General features: G+C 37.7%; 1 protein-coding gene across 1 annotated transcript in view; it reads right to left on the bottom strand.

Annotated features, from left to right (window-relative positions):
- CDH8 (cadherin 8) overlaps positions 1–26,602 on the bottom strand; it is a 366,357-nt gene that overhangs the window by 176,726 nt on the left and 163,029 nt on the right. The window contains exon 4 of the mRNA XM_036835108.1: positions 10,664–10,783. Coding sequence (XP_036691003.1) covers positions 10,664–10,783 — 120 coding nt within the window. The remainder of the gene's footprint in view (positions 1–10,663; positions 10,784–26,602) is intronic.

The following is a 26,602-nucleotide window of genomic DNA, read 5'->3' on the forward strand; positions in this document are numbered from 1 at the left end:
GTTACTGGAATTTGACTTATAAGGAAACAGATGAAATATTTATATAGTCCTTCTAATCCAGCCTCTCAGTGGATTCCTATCTGTGCACTAGACCTATCTCAGTTGCTTTAAGGAGAGTGGTGTCCAGTATGAATTAACCCCCTTCTCTGAGCTTCCAAAATCATATATATATAAAATCATGGATAACATTTTATGATATTTAATACCCTATTTTCCAAACTAGAACAGCTGAATGTTAGATAATCCTTTTGGGAGCTATATCTGAAGTCACATTTGCTAGAATATTTTAAAGCAATTACTGAGCATCAGTAACGTGTTCAATATAGTCTTAAGTGCTGGGGATGCAGAGTTAGGCCAAAAGGATGGAGTGCAGTGGGGATGGAACTATACAAATAACCTGCTATCCTTAAACAAAAACACCAAAGGGGTGTGCATATGTGTGTGTGCATTTTTGAATATATAAGGTTAATCTTTGATATCCTTACATAAAACATGCTTTGCTATAAAATCAATGAAAACACATCTTGTCTTTCTTCCCTAAGCCATTTTGAAATTCAAAGCTGTATTTCAAAGGAAAGAAAGAGTACCACCACAGAAATAGAAACTACAATTTAATTCTGCAGGGACATGATTCATAGTAAGCTGGGAAAAAAAAAATTCCTGATCCTAGCTGGTTTACTCAGGCTGGATGGGTGTCATGGGGGAGTATTTTGCTTTTGCTTCCACCTAAACCCATCCCAAAGCACCCCAGTGTGACAGCAGCTGTTACGTGTTGAGGAGTCTGTGTAGTTCAGGCTTTCTGTTCACCACGCACCTCCAAAGACTTTGGTTTCTCTGAAAATACATCACTTTGATTCTAGCTATGGTCAGCATGGGACAGCTCCCTCTGAGTTTAAAAAATGTTCAAAGGTGTAAGTAACATGACAGTCACTTCTTTCAGCTTACCCAAGTACATATAATTGTTCTGGGTTGTGGGGGAGATTGGGTAGGGAGATTATTTTTAGTAATCATAAAACAGTTTCGTGACCACAACACTTAACCCACTTTACCTCCCTCAAGAGACTCCAGGCAGGGAAATAAATGATTGTTAAGTCAGTGTGTGCAAGCAGGCAGCTGATATACTCACTGGGATATGAAAATTTAATCATCAGCAAGACTACGGAGGGATAGCATTTGTTGAGAATACTATCTCTAAATACTGTGCAGATTAGAACATTAATCCATCAGGTATTTAAAATGACATTTTGTCATCATCATATCATCATTTAGTTGGAACTAAACAACACAGTGAGGTTTAAATATAGGTGCAGGTGGCATTACACACATTAGATTCTCATTACTCACTCATTAATTCATTCATCCATTTTTTCAACAAATATTGACTTTGAACTATATGTACCAAATACTTGTCACCTGCCTGACTTTGGCCATATTATTAAACCTCTTCATAATCCTCATCTTTAATAAGATATTTAAAAATAGTTACTTCATATGGTGTAGGGATTAAACAAGAGTGCAGAGACACCAGCACTTAGTTTGTTTGTTGCTGCCTACAATTTTATTCAGCATCCATTTGTGGTTCTTCTACCTGAAATGTAAGGAATATGATAAAGGAACTGTCTTTCTCTATACAGTCTTTTGGCCTTAAACAAGCATAGACTCACAAACTGATACTTCCTCCCATCTTTAGTTGCTCTGAACACGTATCTGTGTGTTTCTCTTTGTGTGTGTATGTGTGTATGTTAGAAAGGGATGTCTCTAGGCTTGTATTTTTTCCTCAAAAATTATTTTCTGTATAAAGAAAATATAAATTGGATGAAGAGTGCATTAGGAGGATGTCTCCACAGATGAGAAAAACACCCTTTGGCTCCCTCCCCAATCTTTCTGTCTATTGGCTTCATGCCTGAGTTCTTCAGGGAGAACCCCTGTTCTTCTTCCAGGAGGCTTAGAAGAGGTTCCACATGTTACAGAAGAAGCTGCACCTGCTCCTTCCCCACCACTGGCCACCCACTTCACGGGAGAACTTGATCCGGGGTGTTCTGTAATTTTCAAAGTGAGTCAGCTGTGTGATGGGTGCTTTTAGCCAGCACTTAGAAAGGGGTTCTTTATCTGCTATGATGAAACTGACCCAGACAATTGGTTAAGCCAGCTTCCTCCCTCTCCATGTCACTCTTTCCTTTCAGTCAGATTTTCCACTCCAAATCCGGAGGTTTTAATGGAAACAGATGCCTTGTATTGAAGAATGTCGAAGTACCTTTCTCTCTACCATTAATGCAAAAGCTTTGGGTTGTTCTAAGAGGAAATGTTCAATCAAAAACATCACATTTTGTTTGATTCAATAAAAATTAAAGTATAAAAATAATATTCAATAAAGATGCAGACCTACTAGAGAATGGACTTGAGGATACGGGGACGGGGAAGGGTAAGCTGGGACAAAGTGAGACAGTGGCATGGACATATATACACTGCCAAACGTAAAATAGATAGCTAGTGGGAAGCAGCCGCATAGCACAGGGAGATCAGCTTGGTGCTCTGTGACCACCTAGAGGGGTGGGATAGGGGGGGTGGGATAGGGAGGGTGGGAGGGAGGGAGATGCAAGAGGGAAGAGATATGGGGACATATGTATATGTATAACTGATTCACTTTGTTATAAAGCAGAAACTAACACACCATTGTAAAGCAATTATACTCCAATAAAGATGTTAAAAAAAGAAAAGAAAAGCTGTATTCACCAGCCACTATGACTTTGACAGATTTTCAATACTTAAAGAAAATAATAATAATAATATTCGAGATAGTCTAAATTTGTCAAGATCAAAAGCAAAGTATGGAGTATACGCTTTTTTATTCCTCCAATTTCATGAATGATTGGAAACAGCATTATAATTAGTATTTTTAAAAATTGGATACTTAGTCCCAAGAGGAGATGGTACTCAGCCAAAGTCATGCAGAAAATTAATAGGAGTTTGGATTCCTAAATTACAGCCTCAATTTATTTTATATAGAAATGTCTCTTAAAGTAAAAATCTTCTGATACCATTGAGGAAGTGAAAGCTACTGAATTTCTCAATATCACCTCCTTATCCAATTTTTCCCCTGACCACATATCCCTTTGATTTCCTTTGCTAAAAGGCCTTATTTAACCATTTCCCCTACCCCAGACCAATCACCTATTAAAGGATGCAGTTTTTCAGGACACAACCTTTGGTATCACTACCTTTTAAAAGGCTTCTTTAATCTCCTCTTTCCATACTAGTTGGTTTAGCTGGCACTCCTCTCCGTCCCTATGTCATGAATTCTGGCATGTGTCCTATGTTATCACACCATTTTGATTGCCCATATACATCTCTTTTAGGATTTATCATACACAACATTGCACCCTCAATGCCTGGCACATGATTTATCAGAGTGTAGATGTTGACTAAATATGAGTTAACGTGAATTACAAAGACATTCTCACTCATCAGTGCATATCCTGGCATTGTTGGGCAGCCTGAGTTTATCTGAATATTTCTTCTCAAAGGTCTGCACAAGAAAATCCTTTGGGCAGTCCCCTTGGCAGTGGAAATGATAATCTATGTAATCTTGATTAAAAAAGAGACCTTGTATGCTTGCAATTTATCACTTTGGCTCAGAAGGTAAAACAATGACTCAATTCCAAAGGCATTCCATGAAGACTCTATGTATTATCTTGATTTTTAGGAAAGACAACCATTCATTACATGGATTTTTTTTTCCCCCAAGGAGTATTTTTTTCCTTAGTTCATTTTTACAGGTTCCACTGAGACAAATGTTATTTGTATCCAATGAAGAATGATGGTCTGAGTTTCAAAAAGTCAATGAATTAAGTTAGTTTATTTTTAAGCTGGTCATTTTTCATACCCTTGATTGCCTGGAGGAAAGTTTAGACTGTCCTGCAACTTCACCCTGATTTCTTTAGATAATTAAGCATTTATTATTCACTTCCTTGCATTTTATTTAGATTTTCCATCTTCAGCCATTTAGGATGGACTGCAACTGTTTTGTCACTGCTGTCCTCAAATTAGTAGCTTTTTAAATAAATGTCACATTTCTCCCAGTCTGTGCCCAAAATGGTACAAGCAAACATATGGTATTGGGGGTGGCAGGGAGAGGGAAACAAAAAAAGAGGAAACATTTATAGAATACAGATAAGCTATTTTCAGCCTTTTGAAGCTATTCACAAAAATGACAATTCATTTTATAATTACTACCGCCTCACATCTTATCTGACACCAAACTGCCTCGTATGTCTATGTATAAAGGAGACCTGGGCCTGCTTCCAAGTTCTATAGGTCCGTTTGTAAACCAATGGCAGCCCCAGGCACAAGCTACAATGCGTGGAAGTCAAGTCGGGGTACAGGAGAATGCTGAAAACCTGGATCTTGCAATCAGAGAGACTCCCTTTGAATCTTGCTTCAAACACCTTGTGTAATAAATGTATCAATTCTGATCCTCTGTTCTCTCATCAGTAACACTGACATGACATTAGCACCTATCTCAAAATATTGTGTGGAATAAATTAAATTAAATTTGATAATGCATGCAAACCCAATTAGCACACTGCCGAGAACATAATACGTGTTCAATAAATGAGGTGGTGGTTGTTTACATTCTTGTTTTTATTTTTCCTGTTGTTTATAATTTGACAGAGAGTTTGATTTAAAGAGGGGGAAGGCATTTTACGTTACTTTCTCTGAAACACAATTTTGTCAGTTGCAAAACGGAGACATAAATTCTTCCCTCTATACCGTGGTTTAGAAACACAATAATATTTTCCCTTTTTTACTGTTATTATTATTATTACTATCACAGTGACCTCTGGAATAGGGTGATATATTAATAACCATTCCTTCCTTCTGCAATGGCCCCTGAACCTTTCTATCTTAACATCTAATCTAGAACTAAATCTGGGCAAGAATTTATCGCTGAATCAAGGCTCATTTTTGCAAGTACCAGAATAGCATTGCATTGGCTAGACACTTAAGACATAGTATGAGACTTGGAAATGACATGAATTTTAGTCTTAAGTGGATCTCAACAACAACAACAAAAATCACATGTGAGATTACAATGGTGTTCTTCCCACCACAAAAATAGAAGGAAGACATGCTGGAAAGCAAGCTGGATTTCCTACCTGGTGCTTCACACATCTTCTCTTTGAGCTGTGGCAAGCTATTCTCTTTCTCTTTATTAATTCGTTCCTTCCTTCTATCCTTCCTCCCCACCCCACCCTCTTCTTGCCTTCCTATCTCAACTACTTATTGAATGACTTTAGGGGCCAAACACTCTGCTAGGCATAGGGATGCAAAATGAACAAATGAGACAAGCCCCATTCTTTCATGAACTATACATTCTAGCATGAAAACTGATTTAGAATTATAAACAAGTCAATTACAAGATAATTACTGATTATGAGATGCTCAAAGAAGATGATAAACAGAAAAAATGGCAAATCTTTCTGCAGTGTTAAGCTTATACCTAAAACAGGAGGAGAAGCTCTCCCTCTGACAGAGTGATTGATGTGTTATATGGCAACAGGAAATAATTCCAGAAAATTAGAAAGTAGCAAGCAAGGGGGCAGCAGAACTTCTCTGTTCCAAAGTCCAGAGTTCTGTTCTTAGCATTCTTGTGAGGATAAAACATGACACATAAATGTATTCTTGACTCCTATGTTCTGGTTTCCTTTTCTTTACTGAAAATATTCCAGCATCAGTGACCTGCTGACAGTGGTCAATGGGCAATCTTCTTTATAAAGATCATCCCACCAAATGATTCGCCAGATACAAGCTTGGAGTCCTACAATTCAACCCCGTTCAGACACTATCTACCCAGAGGTAGCATCAGGCTCCGCAGGCTGTCACCCGTGCTGACCAACTGATTAAAGATCACAGTTTCCCTCATCCCCCTTCTTGGACTTCAGACTCTAGTTGCAAGTCTAGGTTGTTACTTGTTCTTCTGACCAACTGGCTATGAATCAGAAGTCCCCACGACCCCCTCCTTGAGTTCAATTAATTTGCTAGAGCTCTTAAGAGAACTCAGAAAAACATTTCACTTCCTAGATTATCAGTTTATTGTAAAAAGATATAACTCAGGAATGGCCACATGGAAGAGATGCATGGGGCAAGGTATGGGGAAAGGGTGCGGAGATGCCATGCTTTCTTCAGGTGCCACTCTCCCCAAATCTCCACCTGTTCACCAATCCAGAAGCTCTCTGAACCCCATCCTTTTCAGATTTTATGGAGGCTTCATTATAAGGGCAGGATTGATGAAATCATTGGCCATCGGCAAAAGATTCACACTCCAGCCCTTTACTCCTCCCCAGAGGTCTGAGGGTGGGACTGAAAGTTCCAACCCTTTAATCAGAACACTGGTTCCCTAAGTCACCTGGTTAACATAACAAAAGACACCTTTATCACTCTCACCTCTTAGGAAATTCTAAGGATTTTAGGAGCTCTGTGCCAGATACTGGGACAAAGACCAAATATACATTTCTTGTTATAAGTCAAAATAGCACAATAGCCTTTTTTTTTTTCCAATAAATGTACCTATTAACACTCCTACTATCAGTTTTTGACTAATTCACCAAGCACAAGCTAATTTTATGTATTATTGTTTTAAATAAACACACATTCTCAACGTTTTCTCTTTTGTTTTTGCCATGCCTTGTGGCAGCCACAGAGGCCTACTGCTTGGATTTCTTCTCAAGAAAGAACTTGCCCAAGAGTGAAGTTAGCCAACAACCTCCAGCTGAGGCATTTTTAGGATAGGTTTTAAGATTCAAGCAGAGGACCTACTCTTCCCAGACACATCCCAGCCAATGACTGTGCATGGCAGGTGATAATAAAGCCTGGTCATTTGTGTGCACCATGAGACTCCTTTTAAGAGAAATCTTTGTTCCAGGGACCTCTATGGGTTTGGCCAAGATGCTGTCAAACCTACATTGCCTTATCCTATGTCCTCTCCTCCTAACTTACATGGGTATGAGATCTGTCTGCATCACAGTATGATGGACTTCCCTGCTTACTTCTGTTTCATCTCTGATATGGATTGAATGTTTTTGTCCTTCTCCAGATTCATACACGGAACTGTAATCCCCACTGTGATGGTATTTGGAGGTGGGGGCTTTGAGAGGTAGATCATGAGGGTGAAGCCCTCATAAATAGTGTTAGCGTTCATGTATAAAGAGGCCAGAGAGCCAGCTTGTTCTCTTTCCAAGAGGATAGGAGAAGTCAGCCTCTGCAACCCAGAAGAGGGTCCTCACCGGAACCCAACCATGCCCACCCTGATCTCAAACTTCCAGCCTCTAGAACTCTAAGAAATAACTTTCTGATTCTTATAAGCCACCCAGTTTATTGTATTTTGTTATAGCAGCTGGAACTAAGACAGTGCTTCTTCTATCTTTCACAGTCATTAACCCCCAGTAAGTCACTTGTTTTCCTAACTCCACCTCAGAGTCTATTTCCCAGAGGACACAATTGGTACACATCTTTTGGTCACCAGGAAGGGTATTTTCTTTCCATTTGCTTACAAAGTAAAAAATCCAAATGCTCAATGGTCTTTGTACATTTTTTCCTATATTTTTCTAATAGAAAATATTAAAAAGTATTCTGAATCTGTTTCTGTGTTTATACACACACACATACATTCATACCAATTTCAATTTTTTTTAAAAAAAGAAAACAAAGGCCTCAGAGATTGACAAATTTAGATTCTTTGGGAACAACTAACACTCTGTTTTCATTTGAACACACTCAAGTGTAATTACGCACACATTTACACAATAAGGTTTACATTTCACTCACATATTGATGTTTCAGCTAAAGAACTTAGGCTGACTTTATTGATTATTAAATTTAGCCTCTATTTCCTTCTGCATTGTGTCTGCTTTAGTTAAAAACCTCAACTTCACTCAACCAATATTTATTAAGCAACTATTATGTATATGCTTCAAGTATCATTTCTCTCCATTACATTTTCCACAACAGTACCAGCATAACTTTCTAAAATATAAGTCAGATAACTTTGTATCTGTCACATTGGAAATGATAAGGCTAAAATGAATATGTGTTGAGATAAACACTCATTATGCTAAGTAAAAATGTAAATCTTAAATGATGCTGACCATATTTAATTAAGCAAATGGTAGTATATGTCAATGAGATTTAAAATTGCCCAAATCCTCTGACTTAGTAGCGGGCTTTTATTCTCTGTACTTCATGGTAAGTTATTCTTAAGATATAAATTATTTAAATGGCATCATCATACTTCCTTGTATTTATGTTGAAAAAAAAAAGTCTGTCTGCCAAAATGGATTGTGAGATACTTGTAGGCTGAGATTAGCCTTTGTGAATTTTGTCTCCTTATACTTAATTTAGCACCTGGAACATAGTGAATGCTGACTGGATGTGTGCTGGATTAATATCCATTGCTGATCCAAAGGTACAAACTTACAGTTATAAAGTAAATAAGTCCTGGGGATATAATGTTCAGCACAGTGAGTACAGTTAATAATACTGTGTTGTATATTTGAAAGTTGCAAAGAGAGTAGATCCTAAAAGTTTGCATCATAAGAAAAAATATATATAATATAACTACGTGTGGTGATGGATGTTAACTAGACTTATTGTGATAATCACTTCACAATATATACCTATTAGCGAATCTTTACGTTATACATCTGAAACTAATATATAGTTATGTGTCAATTATTTCTCACTATATTACACTGTAAATGGTGAACTTTTGAGATTCAAGTAAACAAACAAATAGCCAAGGAGCAAAGGAGGAAACTATTCAATTCCCCTTAAGCAATTAACACATTTCTGTTTTGTGCAAGCCACTACACCATAACTATTGCCTATGAAAAGAGAAGTTCAAAGATATCTGAACAGTGGCTTTGAAATTGAGGACCTGGGTGTGAGTCCCAACTCTCACTGTGACTTTGGCCAAGGAATAGGCCATCTCTAGACTTTTTCTCTTCCCTCAAAATTCAAAGCTGACTACCTTCTCTACCACTTCCCCAGGGTCATCAAAGAGCACAAATGAGATGAATTTTATGGCAGACTTCCTCTTTCACTGAGGAAGAAAATATAATTATGCCCCTAATTAATGTATTTTACAAGAGCTCTTTCCTGTTTCCAAATCTAAATTCAATTTTAAGCCATGACCTATTTATGTATAAATGTACTTTTAGTGAGAAATCTCACTTTTAAATGCATGAGGATTTTACTCTTTGAATTAGAAAAAAGTGAAGAGAGGCTTTAAATTTTTAATTTAATTAATAATTGACTTAATGGTAAGACATGGAAATTCATCTCAATATTGCTGAAAACTCATGAATCAAAGAAACAATATGTGTATGTGCCCACATATTGAATTTTTCTATTTGGAAATCTGCAGACAAAACCACCAGATACAGAAGAAAAGTACACACAAAAGATGGTGTTATTTATAATAATTTTAAAATGTGCTACAAAAAACACAAGATGAGGGCTTCCCTGGTGGCGCAGTGGCTGAGAATCTGCCTGCCAATGCAGGGGACACGGGTTCAAGCCCTGGTCTGGGAAGATCCCATATGCCGCGGAGCAACTAGGCCCGTGGGCCACAACTACTGAGCCTGCGCGTCTGGAGCCTGTGCTGCGCAACAAGAGAGGCCGCGATAATGAGAGGCCCGCGCACCGCGATGAAGAGTGGCCCCCGCTTGCCGCAACTAGAGAAAGCCCTCGCGCAGAAACGAAGACCCAACACAGCCATAAATAATAAATAAATAAATTTTTTAAAAAAAAGTAGAGGAATTTAAACAAAAATTCCTAAAGAAACGCAACATTAAAAAAAAAAAACACAAGATGATAAGTGTGACAAAATGGCTTACTCTCTTACTTCATTGTTAAAATTAAACAATAAAAGATATATCTTCATTTACAAAAACTATCATTTTATGAAGTTATGTTCCAAATCATTAAAAATAGTTCTTTTTGCTTTGTTTTATTTTTTAAATAACTTATTTCCTGTTTGCTAAAATCTATACCGTTGGACTCAGGATATTGGTGGGGTTTAATATTGGCAAGAATAATAATATCTTCATAAGACCTCTAGCGCATAGATATCAGTATCCTGTTTTACAAATGAGGAATCTAATAGCAAATGTAATAATATCCATGCATGGAATGATTACCGCATGTCGTGTACTGTAGGTTTAATATTTATTGCTTCATCTGATCTTCATCATAAGGCTATAATGAAGGTTCCACAGCACTTTATAGATGTGTGAGTTGAAACTTAGAAAGCTTTGTAAATGTTACTTGCCAAGCATCATGCAGCCTATAAGTACCTGTATTTATTCTTAAATCTGGTATTTAAGTCTGCCTGCTTTATAAGCTCATTTTCCCAGGGATGAACAATGGTGCCAAGCCATCTGTTAAACAGGTGATACTCTACAAAGGATCTGCAATTCATTTTAATATGTATCAAAATGATCGTCAGGCTTGCCATGTACCTCCCACTGCACAGGAATAACACATTCAAATGTTATTGATAGGCAGTGAAGTACTTAACCATAACATTTCATAATCCACATCCCAAGAAAAGTATTTTCCTGAAGCAATGACATGGTAAATAGAATTCAAAATTTAGGCCACAAACCTGTTTCAGGCTCAATGGAAAAATAAGGTTGCCCTTCCAAGATACTATAAACCAACTTCGCACTGTTTCCATAAACTGGGTCATCAGCATCAGTAGCTGTTACATTAGTGACAGACGTACCTAAAAGAAAAAAAAGAAAGAAAGAGAGAGAGAAAATAATAATTAACACGTTATTCTTTGCCAAGAACTAAATTTTGTCAAGCATATTATACAGAAATCCATGTGTGAGAATAAGAAGGAAAAGAAATCATTTTAAAAATATGGAGATAAACTACTCTATCATAACTTCAATGATATACAAACCTTTTAAAAGAAAGAGTACAGCTAGGTTGGAGTACTATATAAAGATAGCTCTTTTAGAATTGGTATTATTTAAGATTCCTTTGTAGTTTTCATTTAAAGATACCTATCAGATGCATGTGGGCTTAAAGAATATGAAAAAGATACATATCAAAGAAATATGAAACACAAGGTTAATAATATGATGGATATAACATGTAGCATTTAAGTTTTGCAAAAGCACAACTGAATGTACATGGAAAAATTGGCTGCTGAAAAAAGTTGTGCAGAAATATCAAAGGAATATTTTATCCCATTTTATTTAATTCCTCAGAATATAAAATTATATTGGAACTACCAAGTAATCAGCATGTTTAGATAATTGGGCCTATGGATAACAGAATCAAAACCTTTATTTTTTCCCAGATTTTCTGTTTTTATTCACTCATTCATTTAGCAATTGAACACATTCAGCTTGCCTGATACAAAATATATATATTACAACAAAATCTACACTCAAGAAGCTTACAGTTTGGTGGTGGGAGGGAAGAGGAGGGAAGAGACAAATGTACCTAGACATTCAGCTGAATGCAATAGCACAAGCTTTGGATCCCTCACTTAATCCAGCACAGACTGGATATGGTCAGGGACAGCTTTCTGAGAGGCACTGCACTTGAGTGGAATTATGAAAGACAGGTAGAGTTTAACCAGGAGAAGAAGAGCAGGGGAGGAATTCTAAACAAAAGTCAAGCATAAGTAAAAGCAAAATAGTCTGAGAGACTGAGGGAAATTCTGGGAATTGCTGAAAGTGGGGAGAAATTGGAGAAGTCTGGTGTGGTAACAGAATCATGTTCTATGAGGGCAGGGTCAATGTCTTCCTCACCCAGTAAGTGTCAGACATATAACTGTCGAACATATATTTGAATGTTTATTGAATGAATGGACGAATGAATAAATTATCTGATGATTTCATGACAAACGGTAGGTAGGTATCACAAATGAGTTTCCTAGAAATAGATTCTAAGATGAAGATTTCTTGAGTTTTTACTGGAGAATCTCTTTGATCAACATCTGTGGGAAAGTGAAGAGGACAAGTCTGAGCAGGAGGAACACTTGGGCAATGATGTGGTTACAACCCAGACCTCAGCGGTCTCCCCTCTAGAGCTGGGATGGTCATCGAGGAAATCCATCCAGGACTTTACACTCTGCCACTGACCAGTTATTGGCTGTGGGAACCGCCCTGAGAATGGAGGCTTGGCCCTGGTCCAGGGACCTATCTTCAGCTGAGGGATCATCAGCCCTGAGCTGTCAATTGTCAACACTCCCAGCAGCTTAGGGAAGAGTGTTTTAAACCTGAAGGGAGTTGAGGGTAGATCTGAGCAGCATTTCTCTACGTTTGCTGAAACAATGTAGAGCCTTTGCAAAATCTTGCCAGTCAAAATCTTTTTGAAGTGTTTTGAATTACAGTCACTACAGAGGACAATGTAATGATATTTGTCAAGCAGTTGATTGTCCTGTAAAATTGGAATTTTTACTCAGAATGATGATTCAGAGGTTCTACGAAAGTCTACAGTCAGAAATAAAAAAATGCTCTGAATGTCAGTTGTGTAATACATTCCACCAGATACTGGGAATGGTATCAAAAAAATAAATTAATAAAGACTCACTTTCACAGGTAGCTCATCAACGAGCTGGTGAAATGAGGACATGAAAGTACAGTATTTGCAGTTATTTGAATATTGTGTGGGATGGAGAAGAAATGGAGGAAAAACATTCCAGGTGAGAGGAGGATAATAAGATAAAAGTGACTAGATTTTTCTAGGAGGAGAGATGTCTAGAAAAGCCAGCCATTAAAGCTAAGGTTGGAGATGCAAGCTGAGAACAAAATACAAGGGCACGTGAATGTCAAGATGGGGAGAGTTGGCTTCATCCTGTAGGAAAGAGAGAAAATATATCAGTTAGGGATCAACCCTAGGTAGGAGCCTCCTCCATTAGTGCTCCCAGATTCAGGTGGAGGCAGAGATGTAGAAGATTAGGTGATCAGATGAGTTATGTGGTTTACAGCAATAGTCCAGTTAAGAGGTGACAAAACATTGACACTGGGTAATGACAATAAATATGGGTCTCAACGCTTATTTTCTTGTTTTGGTCCTTGCATTAAGTTTATCTAAAATGTTCAACTGGGGGTAAGCTGAGTAAGAGATTTTAAAAAATGAATCACGAGAAAAAGATTCAAGAATTACTGAAAGAAGTGAGTTCAGAGACTGATCAGAAAGGGTGAACTCTTCCATGCGGAAGACCATGCAATAACTTTTTTGTTTTCCTTTGTTTTGTTGTGTATTTACTTAGATTTCTTTTAGGAGAAATGATCATCCCCCATTATGAAGTAACACATTATCAGGAAAATAAAGTCAAGCTCTATAATCTGTATCATGCTAAGTTAGTCAGTGTGAGCATTTTGTACCAGGCTCTGTTTAGGCTGGAAAAAGAGAAGTGACAAAGTAAAAACTTTCCGTCATCAACAAATTTACCTTCTAGTGAGGGACTGTAAAATTAAGAAATGTCTTCACAGAGAAAAAAATAAATAAATCTAGATAGTGTCTGAACAATGACAGGATCCCTGCATATATCTGTGGGGTGAGTGTATTTGGGCAGAGTAGTGTGGGGTTAATAGTTTCACAGAGGGAATAGTTCCATGTGGCATGTTCTGAAACAAGTACCTCTTTCTCTTTGGACCAATCATTTAACTTGTCTTAGCCCCAGATTTCAAATCTACAATGAATATTAGAGTTACTGTGAGGGTCAAACAAAATAATATATGTAGGGGCTAGAACAGAAATTACCACATGCTAAGCCTGTGAGTATCACCTCTGCTCACGGATTAGAATCTAGCTTTGAAAAATATTTAGATCCCTAGGGTTCCCTTCAGATCTGTGGGATGGCAATACAGGGATGAGGGTGGGATACTTTTTAAAGTCTTCTCAGGCAATTCTGATGTAAAGCCACAGTTCAGAACAACTGGAGTGGGCACCAGACTTTTAAAAATTTAACTTCACTCTTCTCCATAGAAGCATTAATTTCTACCCTGATTACCGTAAAGAACTTTTGCTCAGATTTGTATATAAAATGAAGTAATTTTTAAACCACTCCTACTGCATAAACAGTCATGGAGATTATTTCTTATTAAAAAGAAGTTGGGTATAGTTCCTTGAGAATTTACTGTTACAAGACTGATGAAGATTACATCTATTTTCATTAGTTAGTATAAATTTATATTATCTTATTATGAGAGGACTCCTATCACATTACCTAACATTGAGGCAAGAGTAGGGGACCATTTTCTCCATCATTTACACGCTCTGCTCTGTGATTCAGTTTTTTCACATACAAAAACAATAGTTTTTATTCTTCAAACCTCAAAGTTTTGTGTGAGGCTCAAATGAGATACTAGTAAATAGAGAGCAGTGGCTGAGAAGATAAATTTGAAGTCAAACTGTCTCTAACCAGAACACCTGTTATATATTCCATCCTCAACTTTTACTAGTTCTGTGTCCTTGGCCAAGTAACAAAACTTTTCTAAGCTCAGATTCCTTAATATGTAAAAAAGGAAGGTGATAGTAATTGTTATATCCTAGGTTTATTGAGTTAATTAAATATAATAATTTATGCAAACAGTATAGAAGAGTTATTTACACAATATTTCTGAGAGCTTATTGTCACTATAATTACATGTACATTATGTGTATGTACACGCGAGACTGAATAATAAACTAGTCTTTTACAATTTTAAGTGGTGGTGGATGTTGTAATTTATAATTAAGTGTAGTTCTGCCTAGTCGTTATAATAGTAGCTTATTTCCACTGGAGAGGATGTGGAGAAAAGGGAACCCTCCTACACTGTTGGTGGGAACGTAAGTTGGTGCAGCCACTGTGGAAGAAAGTATGGAGGTTCCTCGGAAAACTAAAAATAGAATCACCACATGATCCAGCAATCCCACTCCTGGGCATATATCCAGACAAAACTGTAATTCAAAAAGAGGCATGCACCCCTATGTTCATAGCAGCACTATTCACAATAACCATGACATGGAAACAACCTACATGTCCATCAACAGAGGAATGGATAAAGAAGATGTGGTACATATGTAACAATGGAATACTACTCAGCCATAAAAAAGAACGAAATAATGCCATTTGTAGCAACATGGATGCAACTACAGATTATCATACTAACTCAGGTAAGTCAGAAAGAGAAAGACAAATACCATATGATACCACTTATATGTGGAATCTAAAATATGACACAAATGAACCTATCTATGAATAGAAACAGAATCAGGGACATAGAGAATAGACTGGTGGTTGTCAAGGGGGAGGAGGGTGGGAGAGGGATGGATTGGGAGTTTGGGATTAGCAGATGCAAACTATTACATACAGAATGGATAAAAAACAAAGTCCTCCTGTATAGCACAGGGAACTATATTCAATATCCTATGATAAACCATAATGGAAAAGAAAAAAATAATAGCTTATTTCCTTAAATTTGGAAGAGGAAACACAAAAAGGTATTCTCAAATGTAACAATATGTTCTTGTCTTTAATAAGAAAGTGACTTAGAAAACACACACACACACAGACACACAAATCTCACATTCTCCCATCCAGTCAATTCCATGTCAATTTGCTCTGTGGTATAAAATTGCTGTGGGTTCAAAAATACAATGTGTTTTGATGTAGCCAGCACAAGACCAGGCACTGGACACATCCTCAATACAAGTTTCTCAATGTTATTTGAGTGAATATCTCCCATATTTGAGTGCCATATCTCCCTGTCCATGCAAATCCCACATGCTTCCCAAGAAGAACCACTGGGCCGGGAACTGTAACAAAGCTAAGACCAGCTTTTACCCACATCCTCCTCCAGGATATTTCTGTCTGTTGTCTGGCTTCCCAGGAAATCTACATCCTTCAACATCAGACACCTGGAAATGAAAAGGCAGCACTACTTTCTGTCAAGGATGGTATTTCTCCTAATAGTGATTCAAGACTGTTGATGAACCTGTACACTGGAATAAATGTGTGCAGAGGTTTTGTGGATGCATTTGTCAAGTGATTACCCAGAGGGGGAAAAATGGATGCTTTGAGGTTAATCTTACAGCAGAAAAGATTTCTAGTCAAGCTGCGGTATAGGCTTCTCCATGGAAATGCATGCAGAATGCAGACCACAGAGGCAAATTGAAAAGTGTAAACCTTGCGGGATAATGTTTCTTCAAAGCGGCAAGTGTTGGTGTGTGATAAATAGGACCCTGAGTAATACCCAGGAAATATAACAACAGGATTCTCTGTTTGTGTTTTCATTTGGAACTGTTTTTGTCCCTTTGTCGAGGATACAAGAGACTCATTTAGCTAGTGACTATAAATTTGACACTGTGCCATTTCTCCAAGAAAGCCCCTATTATAATCCAACTTGATGCTGATCCTAATTATAATAATATAGCTGTTGTATTTCCAGCTGTTGTCAACAAAAATGATCCCTGTCACCACAATTCATCCTGCTAGTATCAAGTCAAGTGTGAACATGTCAACTCCAAGGTGAATTCTGCTTTTAATAAACCCATTTTTCTGCATTTAGCTTCTTGGTTAAGTGCAATTTGCTAAAGTGCTCCTTGGATTTTAATTAACAGAGGGCTCCAGTATCATTTGCCTCTTGCCACACCTGAAAGTCCCCTCCCATTAGCAGCAGAACCTACACATCTGCCCCCTATAATGACAACAAACACTACAAGCAAAATTAACCATCAAAAATTTTACACTGTCAGGTTAGAGGCTCCAGTTTGCTGACAAACTAAGATGAAAGGTCTTCGGGAAAATAAGATGTTGGGATTTGGGTAGGGCAGCTCTGTTAGCTAGGCTCTACTTCTTTATGAGCAAGACAGCACACAAATTCTGCACATTACTCAGAAAGAAAAAATGCTGGTGCTGACACCCTGAGCAGAAAAACAAAGGTTTGGTGCAGCGTGAAAATGTGCACACTGGAAAAGCTAAAACTCTTACGATAAGAAGAACACAAACCCCATTTGCAAAGACTCATTTGCAATACATTTTCAGAAAATAAGCATTTCAATAGCAGGTGAAAAAATAAAACAGCAGAACCTTTGCAATAGCTGAAATTCAGAAAGGTATGCATTATTGGCCCTCCTAATATCATCTTCCAACTTTGATTTGACCTTTTGGCTACTCTGATCCAAGTTCACTATGTACAACACCCAGAAAGAGCATCTGGCATCATCATCTGAAATTATGTTACTTAAACATTCAGACTTTCCAAAGATCATAGGCCTAACAGGTCATAGCAACCGATGCAAATGCCTTCATTATTTTAATAAAACTAAACCCTCAACCCATCTTCCCTCATCCTCCGTATTAATTCCCCCGAGTAGTAGGCAATACAAGACATAATGGGGAACACGTGTTGCTAATGACAACCCTTTTTGGTTGTTGTTGAATAGCAGGGCAATAATTTCATAATACCTGCGTAACTTGTTGACTTACTAGAAGCTGAAGCATCTGGCCCTGGATGTTTTAAATGTGTCATGCGAAATCCATTTTTTTTTTTTTTAGTTTTATCGAACCATGCTCTGGGGTTCCTCTGTACATGACTGGCATGCACTTTTAGAGGTTTTTTTGGTTTGTTTGTTGTGCACCCCGTACCCCATCCCCAATTACAACACAGTACAGACCTAGTGTGCTTAAGAAAAAATCTGAGAAATAAATGCAGGCAGCCAATGCATTTTTCTTCACATCTCTCTGACTGATAACATAGGTTTCAACATTCATTTCTCCTGAAGGGCCTCAAGCAAACTCCCCCAGTGGGAAAGATGGCCTAAATCCTACCAGTATTTTTTTCTCATTTTGCTGTTTGATTATAGAAGACATACGCCAAATACCCAAATCACCAAGGGATGCTCAGGGTGTCTTTGGAGGAAGAGGAGGATTAAACACGGATCAGTGAAAATTACAGCTTGTTTTTTTGTTTTTTGTAACCCTGTGTATGAAGAATTCTTCCCCAACCAAGTTCTGGGGGAAATAAATAGTGAACTGTACCATCTGACTGTTCGGGGTTCGTTCACCTATAAGCAAGAAGACAGGTTTCCACTTCCTTCTAGGAACTTGTGCTCTGAACCACTGTTGTTTAACTAGAAAGTTATGTCAGGGTGATAATAGAAGATTTAACCCTTCTCTTTTGCTGGTGATCAATCCTGCAATTGAACAGGAGGCCGAGGTGGCCTCCGCTTGCCATTTCACTTCAGAAACCTCTCTTTGAAGACACATACCACACAGTGCAATCCTAAACAATCACGTCTCACACTATCTTCTTTTGCAAAGGCCTAACCGTTGCTCGTTGGGTGTTCTCCTCCTGTGCCAGCTCTCAGCCTGTAGTGAAATGTTGCTGCCAAATTCTACAGGCTCCAAATTGAATTTATTATGGGAACAGGGACAGATTCTTAACTGCAGTCGGGTGGATGGACAGCACCAAAATGTATCCTGTCATTTCTCTGGCTCTGTTTTGAGTCATAAACTGGGGAAATAAAATTCAGTTTCCGTATTATATTCTGGAGCATTTCGAGGTATAAACAGTTTTGTAACTTAATGAAACCTCCATACACACTTAACATTGTGTTTTTAAAATGAGCCTGAAAGTTTCTGGAACAATTAAACACTTCAGAAAACACACTGGAGCACACAGATGTCTTCTATTCACCCATGCATCATTTCAGCAAACATCTGTAATGTGCATCGGGTGAGAGAAATGAAAATATTGTATGAAAATGTGTAACTGTAAAATCTCAGCCATGTTTACTATGCACAGGAGAAAAATGCCTTCTATATCCTGGGCAAACAAAGCCAGGATGGTGGCCTACCCACTGCTTTCGCAAACCTATAATGAGGACAATTGGAAGCCTGGTTGTGAAAACTAATAAGCTGTCTGTTTTACAGTTTCATGTGCATAAATAAACACTTTCAGAATTGGAATGACTCTTTTATAATACAAAAGGGGAAAAAAAGTATATTTCCTTTTCTAAGGCGGCCTGTTCCCAGCAATCAGGCCTTTGCTGTTCTAGTACCTATGGAACAAAATCCTATTAACGCTTAAGAAGTAAACTAGCATCATTTATGCTTTAGACTGAGCTATTTCCATCCTGACCTTGCACAATTATCCTACCAGTGGCACTGCAGGCATCTTCTACAATGTGTCAGGATTGCAGTAGGTGGAAGCTTTGTTTATTCTATCTTATTATCTGAATTCATTCATTCACTCGCACAAAGCCTATTTGCATATTACGTGCTGTGTGCGGAGCTCAGAGTTAGATGGGGAGGGTACAAGAATGTGCAACAAAGTCCGAGTTTCTGTCCCAACAGTGTTTGAAGTTTAGTTTAGCAGTGCTTTCACATCATTTCACTTTATTACAGGAAACTGTGCCAATCTTTAAGTTTATTTCTAGAAGACATGATGCAGTGGAAAACACCTATATACCACAATTAGAACGGCAGAAGATTTTGTTCACATCATCTTATTATAAGATAGATCATATTCTACATCAATGACTTGACACTCTCACACAGCAAGGGCATTTTTTTTACATCTTTAAGGCTCAGTTTCTTAACCTAAAAAATGGGAATGATATCACCCACTTCATGTTGTTATTCTAAGGCTCCATAAAGGTACCACACAATCAGCAATCCCTGGGTGATGGGACATTGTATAAAGCCACATCCCTGGGCTCTCCAGGGCATGCTACTACTTTATTTACATTTGATGAAGTAAGAGTTTGGGGCCAAGATGCATGAGAAAAAATATAACCATTGCAGTGGCTGTTCATTTTTATTCTTTTAGAATAAGCTTAATTTTCTAGTTAAAAGACAGGACTTTTAAAAATTTCAGTAATGTGGTCGTGGCTGCCCTGCCTCCCTTTCTTTCTTTCTTTCTTTTTCCCCCCAGCTTTATCGAGGTATAATTGACCAAAAAATTGCAATATATTTAAAGTGGTGTACAACGTGATGATTTGATATATGTATACATTGTGAAATGATTACCACAGTCAAGTTAATTAACACATCCATCACATCACATAGTTACCTTTTCCCCCCTAAATGTGAAATACAAAATGAGTAACTCTCCTATCAAATTGCAAACCTGGCAACATGAAAAGCCACTGAGCTGTTGTGCTATTGGGAAGGGAAAGTCCTAGACAAAACACCTTAATTGGGCAATTATTACAGTGCTATGGCTTCAAAGAGATTTAAAAAAATAAGTATTCACGAATTCATCCAAAATATGCCATCCTACATGTGCCGCCAACTAAAATGGAGGTGAATTGGGCTGATCTCCTATTTGGGCCCTTTATTATTGCAATACATTTTTATTCAGCTCCTGTGATGTGTCAAGCCTTCTTTTAAGCACCTAAGAAACTTGAGAGTTAGAAGATTCTTGCTTTCTTGAAGGGCAGACTAGTGGAAAGGCAGAAAGTTAAATAACGAACAAAAATGATGTGATGAAGTGCTGTAGGTGAAAGAAAGGAGCTGGATAACACAGGACAGCCAAACAGCAACAGCAAGGTTTCTGGGAGGAGGGGACATTGATTTAAGATTAGATTTAAGAAAAAGGATGATCTTGAGTCAATGTTCAGACATGGGGTTGCAAATCAGGAAGAACCCCCATGAAAGAGGTTAATCAGATTGGAGCTTATCTTAGGAAAATACGAAGTTAGAAATGAGTTTTGGACAGCTTTTTTACACCAATCACCCAGAGTTCTCTAATTTACCCAACTCTTTTTTTTTTACACTTTTTGACAGACTTGATCAAGCACGTACATTCCTATCCCTAATACATCCACCTAAGTCGTTCAGACACAGATTCAAGATTTAGTTGATTCCTAGCTGAATAGTTCCCTCTTCTGAACTCTAAAAATACTTTATCTGACTGTCTCTTGGGGCACCTTTTACTTTTATATATAAATTGCAGTGCATACAGATTTTTCCTTTTCAGACTGAAAGCTTCTTGAAAACAATACTCTTTCTTATTTGCTCAACTTTCCCCTCTAATCTTCTTCTCCAGAATTAACTCACTCTCTAATGTGGCTCCATCCCTTTATCACATCATAAACATAGCTCCACATTGTCCTAGTTGTACAAATGCTAAGAACAACACCTGGTATAAAATATTTATTTATTTAACATTTGCAACAAGGCTTTCAGCATTTGTGATGATTATCTCCTTTCAAACAGAAAGGGATAAATTCAAAACCAGAAGTTTCCAAACTGGCCCTTGTAACTACTACACAAGCACCATATGCTTCTGAACTTTACGTATTTAAGTGCAGAAAACATGGCTCAATGTCCTTATCTTTCTCTCTAGCATCTCAGAAAGTGCCTTGCATATAAATATGTACTAAGTGAATAAATGAATAAACGAATGAATGGTTATTTTCTTTAGGAAGACATATTCAGAAATTAATACAGCAGATTAATCCACTGATATTTTAAATCGGTGTTATTTCTATTTTTTTGTCTCATTTTCATACTTTAGGTTGTTAGTGAAGAAACAGTAGAGATTTTTGTTCCGCTTGAGAGTAGTCATGATCTTGTCTTCCTCAAGAGAAGCCTACTTTTGTGGCCGTAAACAAAAGCTAGTATGATATCAAACCCTTATATAAGGTTGTGAAAATTTCCTATAGAAGAAATGATGGACTGAAGACATTATTGGGTGGGGAGGTGTTTAGAGGGTGGAAAGTGTTTTTACCAGGAGTAAAGACCTTCCCAGGGACTAGGAAGAACGATAAAGATGGTAGGTTCCACAGGTGATAGGTTGGAGCCTGTCTAGGTTTCACAAGCCTGTACCAAGGATGGCTGCAGTCACATCCATGAAGGCTGATCAGTAAGAGCCCAAGTCTGAACATTGGGCATCAAAGCCAAGCTTATCATGGAGTGTATAAATAGTCACAAGGCTACCTTCCACCCAGGGCAAGCACAGGTCTAGCAGAGAACTGGACTAGGAGGTTCCACGAGAGCATGCATTAACAAAATCATTTGATAGTAGAGGGTGGTAGCAATGGCCAGGGATGGGTTGGTGATAGAGGGTGGAGAAGAGCTGGACTCTCCTTCCTGCTGATAGAGCTTGAAGTCTAGTGGACCTTCTGTGATGGGTAAATCCCTCTGGAGTTTCCTATGATCCACAAGAATAAGTACTTTCTGCCCATCTTGCTAGTATGTGCTTAAGGAAATTCTACTTAAACTGGAGAAAATAAGCAGAGATAGCATTTCTTGAATCTGAGCCACTCCTTGCTAGATGTTCCACTGACATTACATAGGGAAGCTCCTTAATCCTTATAAAAATTCACAAACAGGGTACTATGGACTACTTTTTTGTGGCTTCTCCCACTCATATGTTGAATTCCTAATCCTCAGTGGGATAGTATTAGGAGATAGAACGTCTGGGAGGTAATTAGTTCATGAGGATAAAGCCCTCAGAGTGGGATTAGTGCACTTAGAAGAAGAGGAAAAAGACATTTTGCTTCTCTCTCTCTGCTCTCTACTATGTGAGGACATGGCAAGAAGATGGGTATCTGCAAACCAGGAAGCAGGTTCTCACCAGACGCCAGATCTGCCGACACCTTGATCTTGGACTTCCAGGCCTCCAGAATGGTGAGAAATAAATGTTTGTTGTTTACCACCGTCTTTTATAACCAAGTTCTAAGTTATAATTTAAGAAGCTGGCATTCAAGTCCAGTTCTATCTGATCCAAAGACAACATTTCTACTCTACTAAAAAGAAAAAGAGAGGCATACATCATTTGTACTTTGGTATTAGTGTATTTTAAATTAAATTTTACCTATCATAAAAGCAGACACTTTCAGTATGGAAAGGCAGAGATATCACTTGGTCCTAATCCCAAATTCTGGTTGGGACAGAGACAGTGATACCATTAATTGTCTCCAACTATGTCCTACATACTACGCGAGGTCCTTTTATCTTTCCTTATTCATTTGTATCCTCCAAGTATATCTATTAAGCTGAAACTGTTATCTTCATTTTTAGATGGGAAAACAGGCTCAAAGAAGCTAAATAAATGTATTAAGACAGGGGCTTCCCTGGTGGTGCAGTGGTTGAGAATCTGCCTGCCAATGCAGGGGACACGGGTTCGAGCCCTGGTCTGGGAAGATCCCACATGCCGCAGAGCAACTAGGCCCGTGAGCCACAACTACTGAGCCTGCGCGTCTGGTGCCCATGCTCCGCAACAAGAGAGGCCGCGACAGTGAGAGGCCCGCGCACCGCGATGAAGAGTGGCCCCCGCTTGCCGCAACTAGAGAAAGCCCTCACACAGAAACGAAGACCCAACACAGCCAAAAATAAATAAATAAATTAATTAATTAATTAATGTATTAAGACATATAGTCCACAAGTGGAGAAACACTGTTCGAACTGTTTCATTTTCCCCTCAAACTCCAAGAGTTCAACTCTGGAGTTCCAGCATCTTACCATAAATAGTCATATGTCTGAAACCTAACTATATAACTAAGGAATTCACACATTTATAACCCTGACAAATAATCAAAAACACGAGGGCTGTTATTGGAAAATTAGCCTTGGCAAAGGGACCTCACCTCAAAGAAAATTAATCATTGGATTCAAAATCCAAGTTGATCCATGTCAATTCCCAACCCTATCTTTTGCATCTCTGGTGCTATTAGCTCATTCCTGGATACAGGGATTCCTGGATGCCAGTTAAGAGTCTGTTTTCTTTCCCCCAGTTCATCCTAAAAGACGTGGGAGAGGAAAGGGACTTCTACAGCTGTATAGGAAGAAGTTAAGTGTGGCCATATAAAACAAGCAGAGCATAGGAACTAGAAGAACATAGTGAGACCTTGGCACCTGCTTGCTTGGAAAGAGTTGGGGAAAAAAATATATTGGAAAGTCTACTTGCCTTAATTAAAATCTCAGCGAAACCAAAAGAATACATGAAAGACTAGGCACCGAATTTACAAAAAATGATCAAGGATCTGCCAACATCTTGAGGGTTTTTTTTAAAGTGGGAGGATAGAAACCCACAAAGAGGAAGAGAGGATGAGATAGACAGACTACGACTGATTACACTTTTAGCCCTGAAGATATACTGATGAATCTGACGTGGACCACACTTTTAAGTAGCTTAAGAGGAAAAGTGAATTAGTATTTTATCTCATCTTTTCTTTAGATTGTCTTTGTTACCTTCTTTCTCTTTACTCTCCCTTTCTTAGTCCCTTCTTCTCATTCTATAGATATTTATTGATTGCTGTATATCATCTGTGCTTGGCCCTGGGGTATCAAAAATGAATACGGTTCCTTCCTGGCCTTTGGGGGATTCACAGCCTAACCAGGGAGAGGCATGGAAAGAAACATCTTTGCATAGGCTGTAACTTAGGGTAGGTTCCAGGTGTGTGTACAGAGGAGATTGACTCCAAGTCCTACTGCTGGGAAAGATGGATGGCAAGTTGGAGGTGTGTCAATGAAACCTTCCCTGATATGAGACAGGGCAGGTAGTTCAACTTCAAGGGTATTCTGTAATTTACAAATATATTGACTTTGCCATCAGAAATGAATGACATATGTGTGTGTGGAGCTGTGTGAGGCTTTTTTATTCCATTCCTAAATATTGATCACACTAAGGTAAGACCTTGTCCAAATTTGGGTTTTATTTAGAAAACAATTTACTGTGCATCAATTTATTTGTATAACACATTTGGAAATATCAATATTTTCTTGGATTTGTTTAAATTTTAATCATGATACCATGCTGGGAAAAGTAACTTTACTAGGTTCTAACAAAAAGTAAAAACAAAAAATAGCAGATTTGAAAGACACAGAGAATTTGGGGACCCATCAAAGAAAATTCCAGGTTCATTTAAAAAATAACGGAAATGATAAAATAAAGTTCAATTCACTTACATTTCCACTCTTTTCACTTCTTCCTAGTTACCACATTTAATAACCTTAGGTGGAATAAGAGAAATTACTGTATATGTTTTTCAACAGCTGTGCCTTTCCAACTACATTTTACAACATCTCCAGCCTTTTTCTCTTTAACATTTATACTACCTTTGTGTTTACCCTTTGGGCTAATTTGTAGTTGACCCCTGTAATAGAGCCCTTTTAACCAACATTTTGTGACAATCATTGATTTAGCAGTCTTGCAGAATGCCTTAAAAAATCAATGTACCCAGAAGAAGGAACTGGTGGGACTTCATAATATCACATCTCGTTTTTATCACAAATTTCCAATTTACCAAGTTCCTGTCTCATTATTTATACCATACAGGGCATGCTGATGAGATACACAACCCGTTCTGTCCCTTTTGGCAACCCATTTATAACTGAAGCACAATTAATATCTTTACAGCTGTTCTCCAGGCAGAAAGAAAAATGTGGGAGAAAAGATTTTGTACATGTTTGAGTATAAATGTGTGAAATGAGGAGCACCGGGATATGTCTAAAAAAGAGTGGAATCTGGGTTTTTCTTGTTTTTAAATTCTCCAGAGAAATATTTTCAAAACAGTATTTCATACAGGAAGTGAAGATACCTTTAGCAGTTCTCCAGATTTCTCAAGCAAATAATTAGGAATCAGGAGAATCTTTAAATACAGACTTCACACATGATGCTCCATTAAAGAAAAAGCATAAAGGGGAAAAATCCACAAATTTTTAGAGAGGTCCACATCACTTTAGCCTCCTTCAAAAAATCCACTGTCAATTGACTGTTTTACTTTCAAATATTAATCTTTTCTTTTAATTAGATACTGATAATTACCATCAAATATAAAGGAACCACCATGTTTCTGGCCCAGATTGATTTAATTATATCCTTTAGACCTCACATAAACCCTTAAAAATTAGATTTAAAGCACATTTAGATTCCTAAAAAAGGATAGGAGTAGATAGGTACCCAATAAATGTTTGTTTTTAATTAGTTCATCTACTCAATTACAGATGAGTTTTCTACCTGGATATTTTTAGAATAATTTTATTTATTTATTTGTTGAAGTACAGTTGATTTAAAATGTTGTGTTAGTTTCAGGTATACAGCAAAGTGATTCTATATCTATTCTTTTTCAGATTCTTTTCCATTATAGGTCATTACAAGACCTTGGATATAGTTCCCTGTGCTATACAGTAGGTCCTTGAATAAACCTACCAAAGGAGGCAAAAGGCCTGTACTCTGAAAAATATAATATGCTGATGAAAGAAACTGAAGACCATACAAACAGATGGAAAGATATACCGTGTTCTTGGATAAGAAGAATCAATATTGTCAAAATTGATTCCCCAAGGCAATCTACAGATTCAATGCAATCCCTATCAAATCACTAATGGCATTTTTCACAGAACTAGAATAATTTTGTAATAGCAAGCACCCCAATAGTTAGTTTGGTACAACCAGGAAAACAAAACAAATTAGATAGATAGATAGATAGACAGATAGATAGGAGATTGATAGACAGATAGAAATACATACAGATATACTCAAAACGTTTGACTTAGTAATTTCATCTCTTGGGTTATTCTAAAGAAAGAATTCAAAATATGAGCAAACATTTTTATTGTTACCCTCTGATAGAACAAATAAAT

The sequence above is a fragment of the Balaenoptera musculus genome, chromosome 19 (assembly GCF_009873245.2).
Source record: "Balaenoptera musculus isolate JJ_BM4_2016_0621 chromosome 19, mBalMus1.pri.v3, whole genome shotgun sequence".
Taxonomy (NCBI): Eukaryota; Metazoa; Chordata; class Mammalia; order Artiodactyla; family Balaenopteridae; genus Balaenoptera; species Balaenoptera musculus.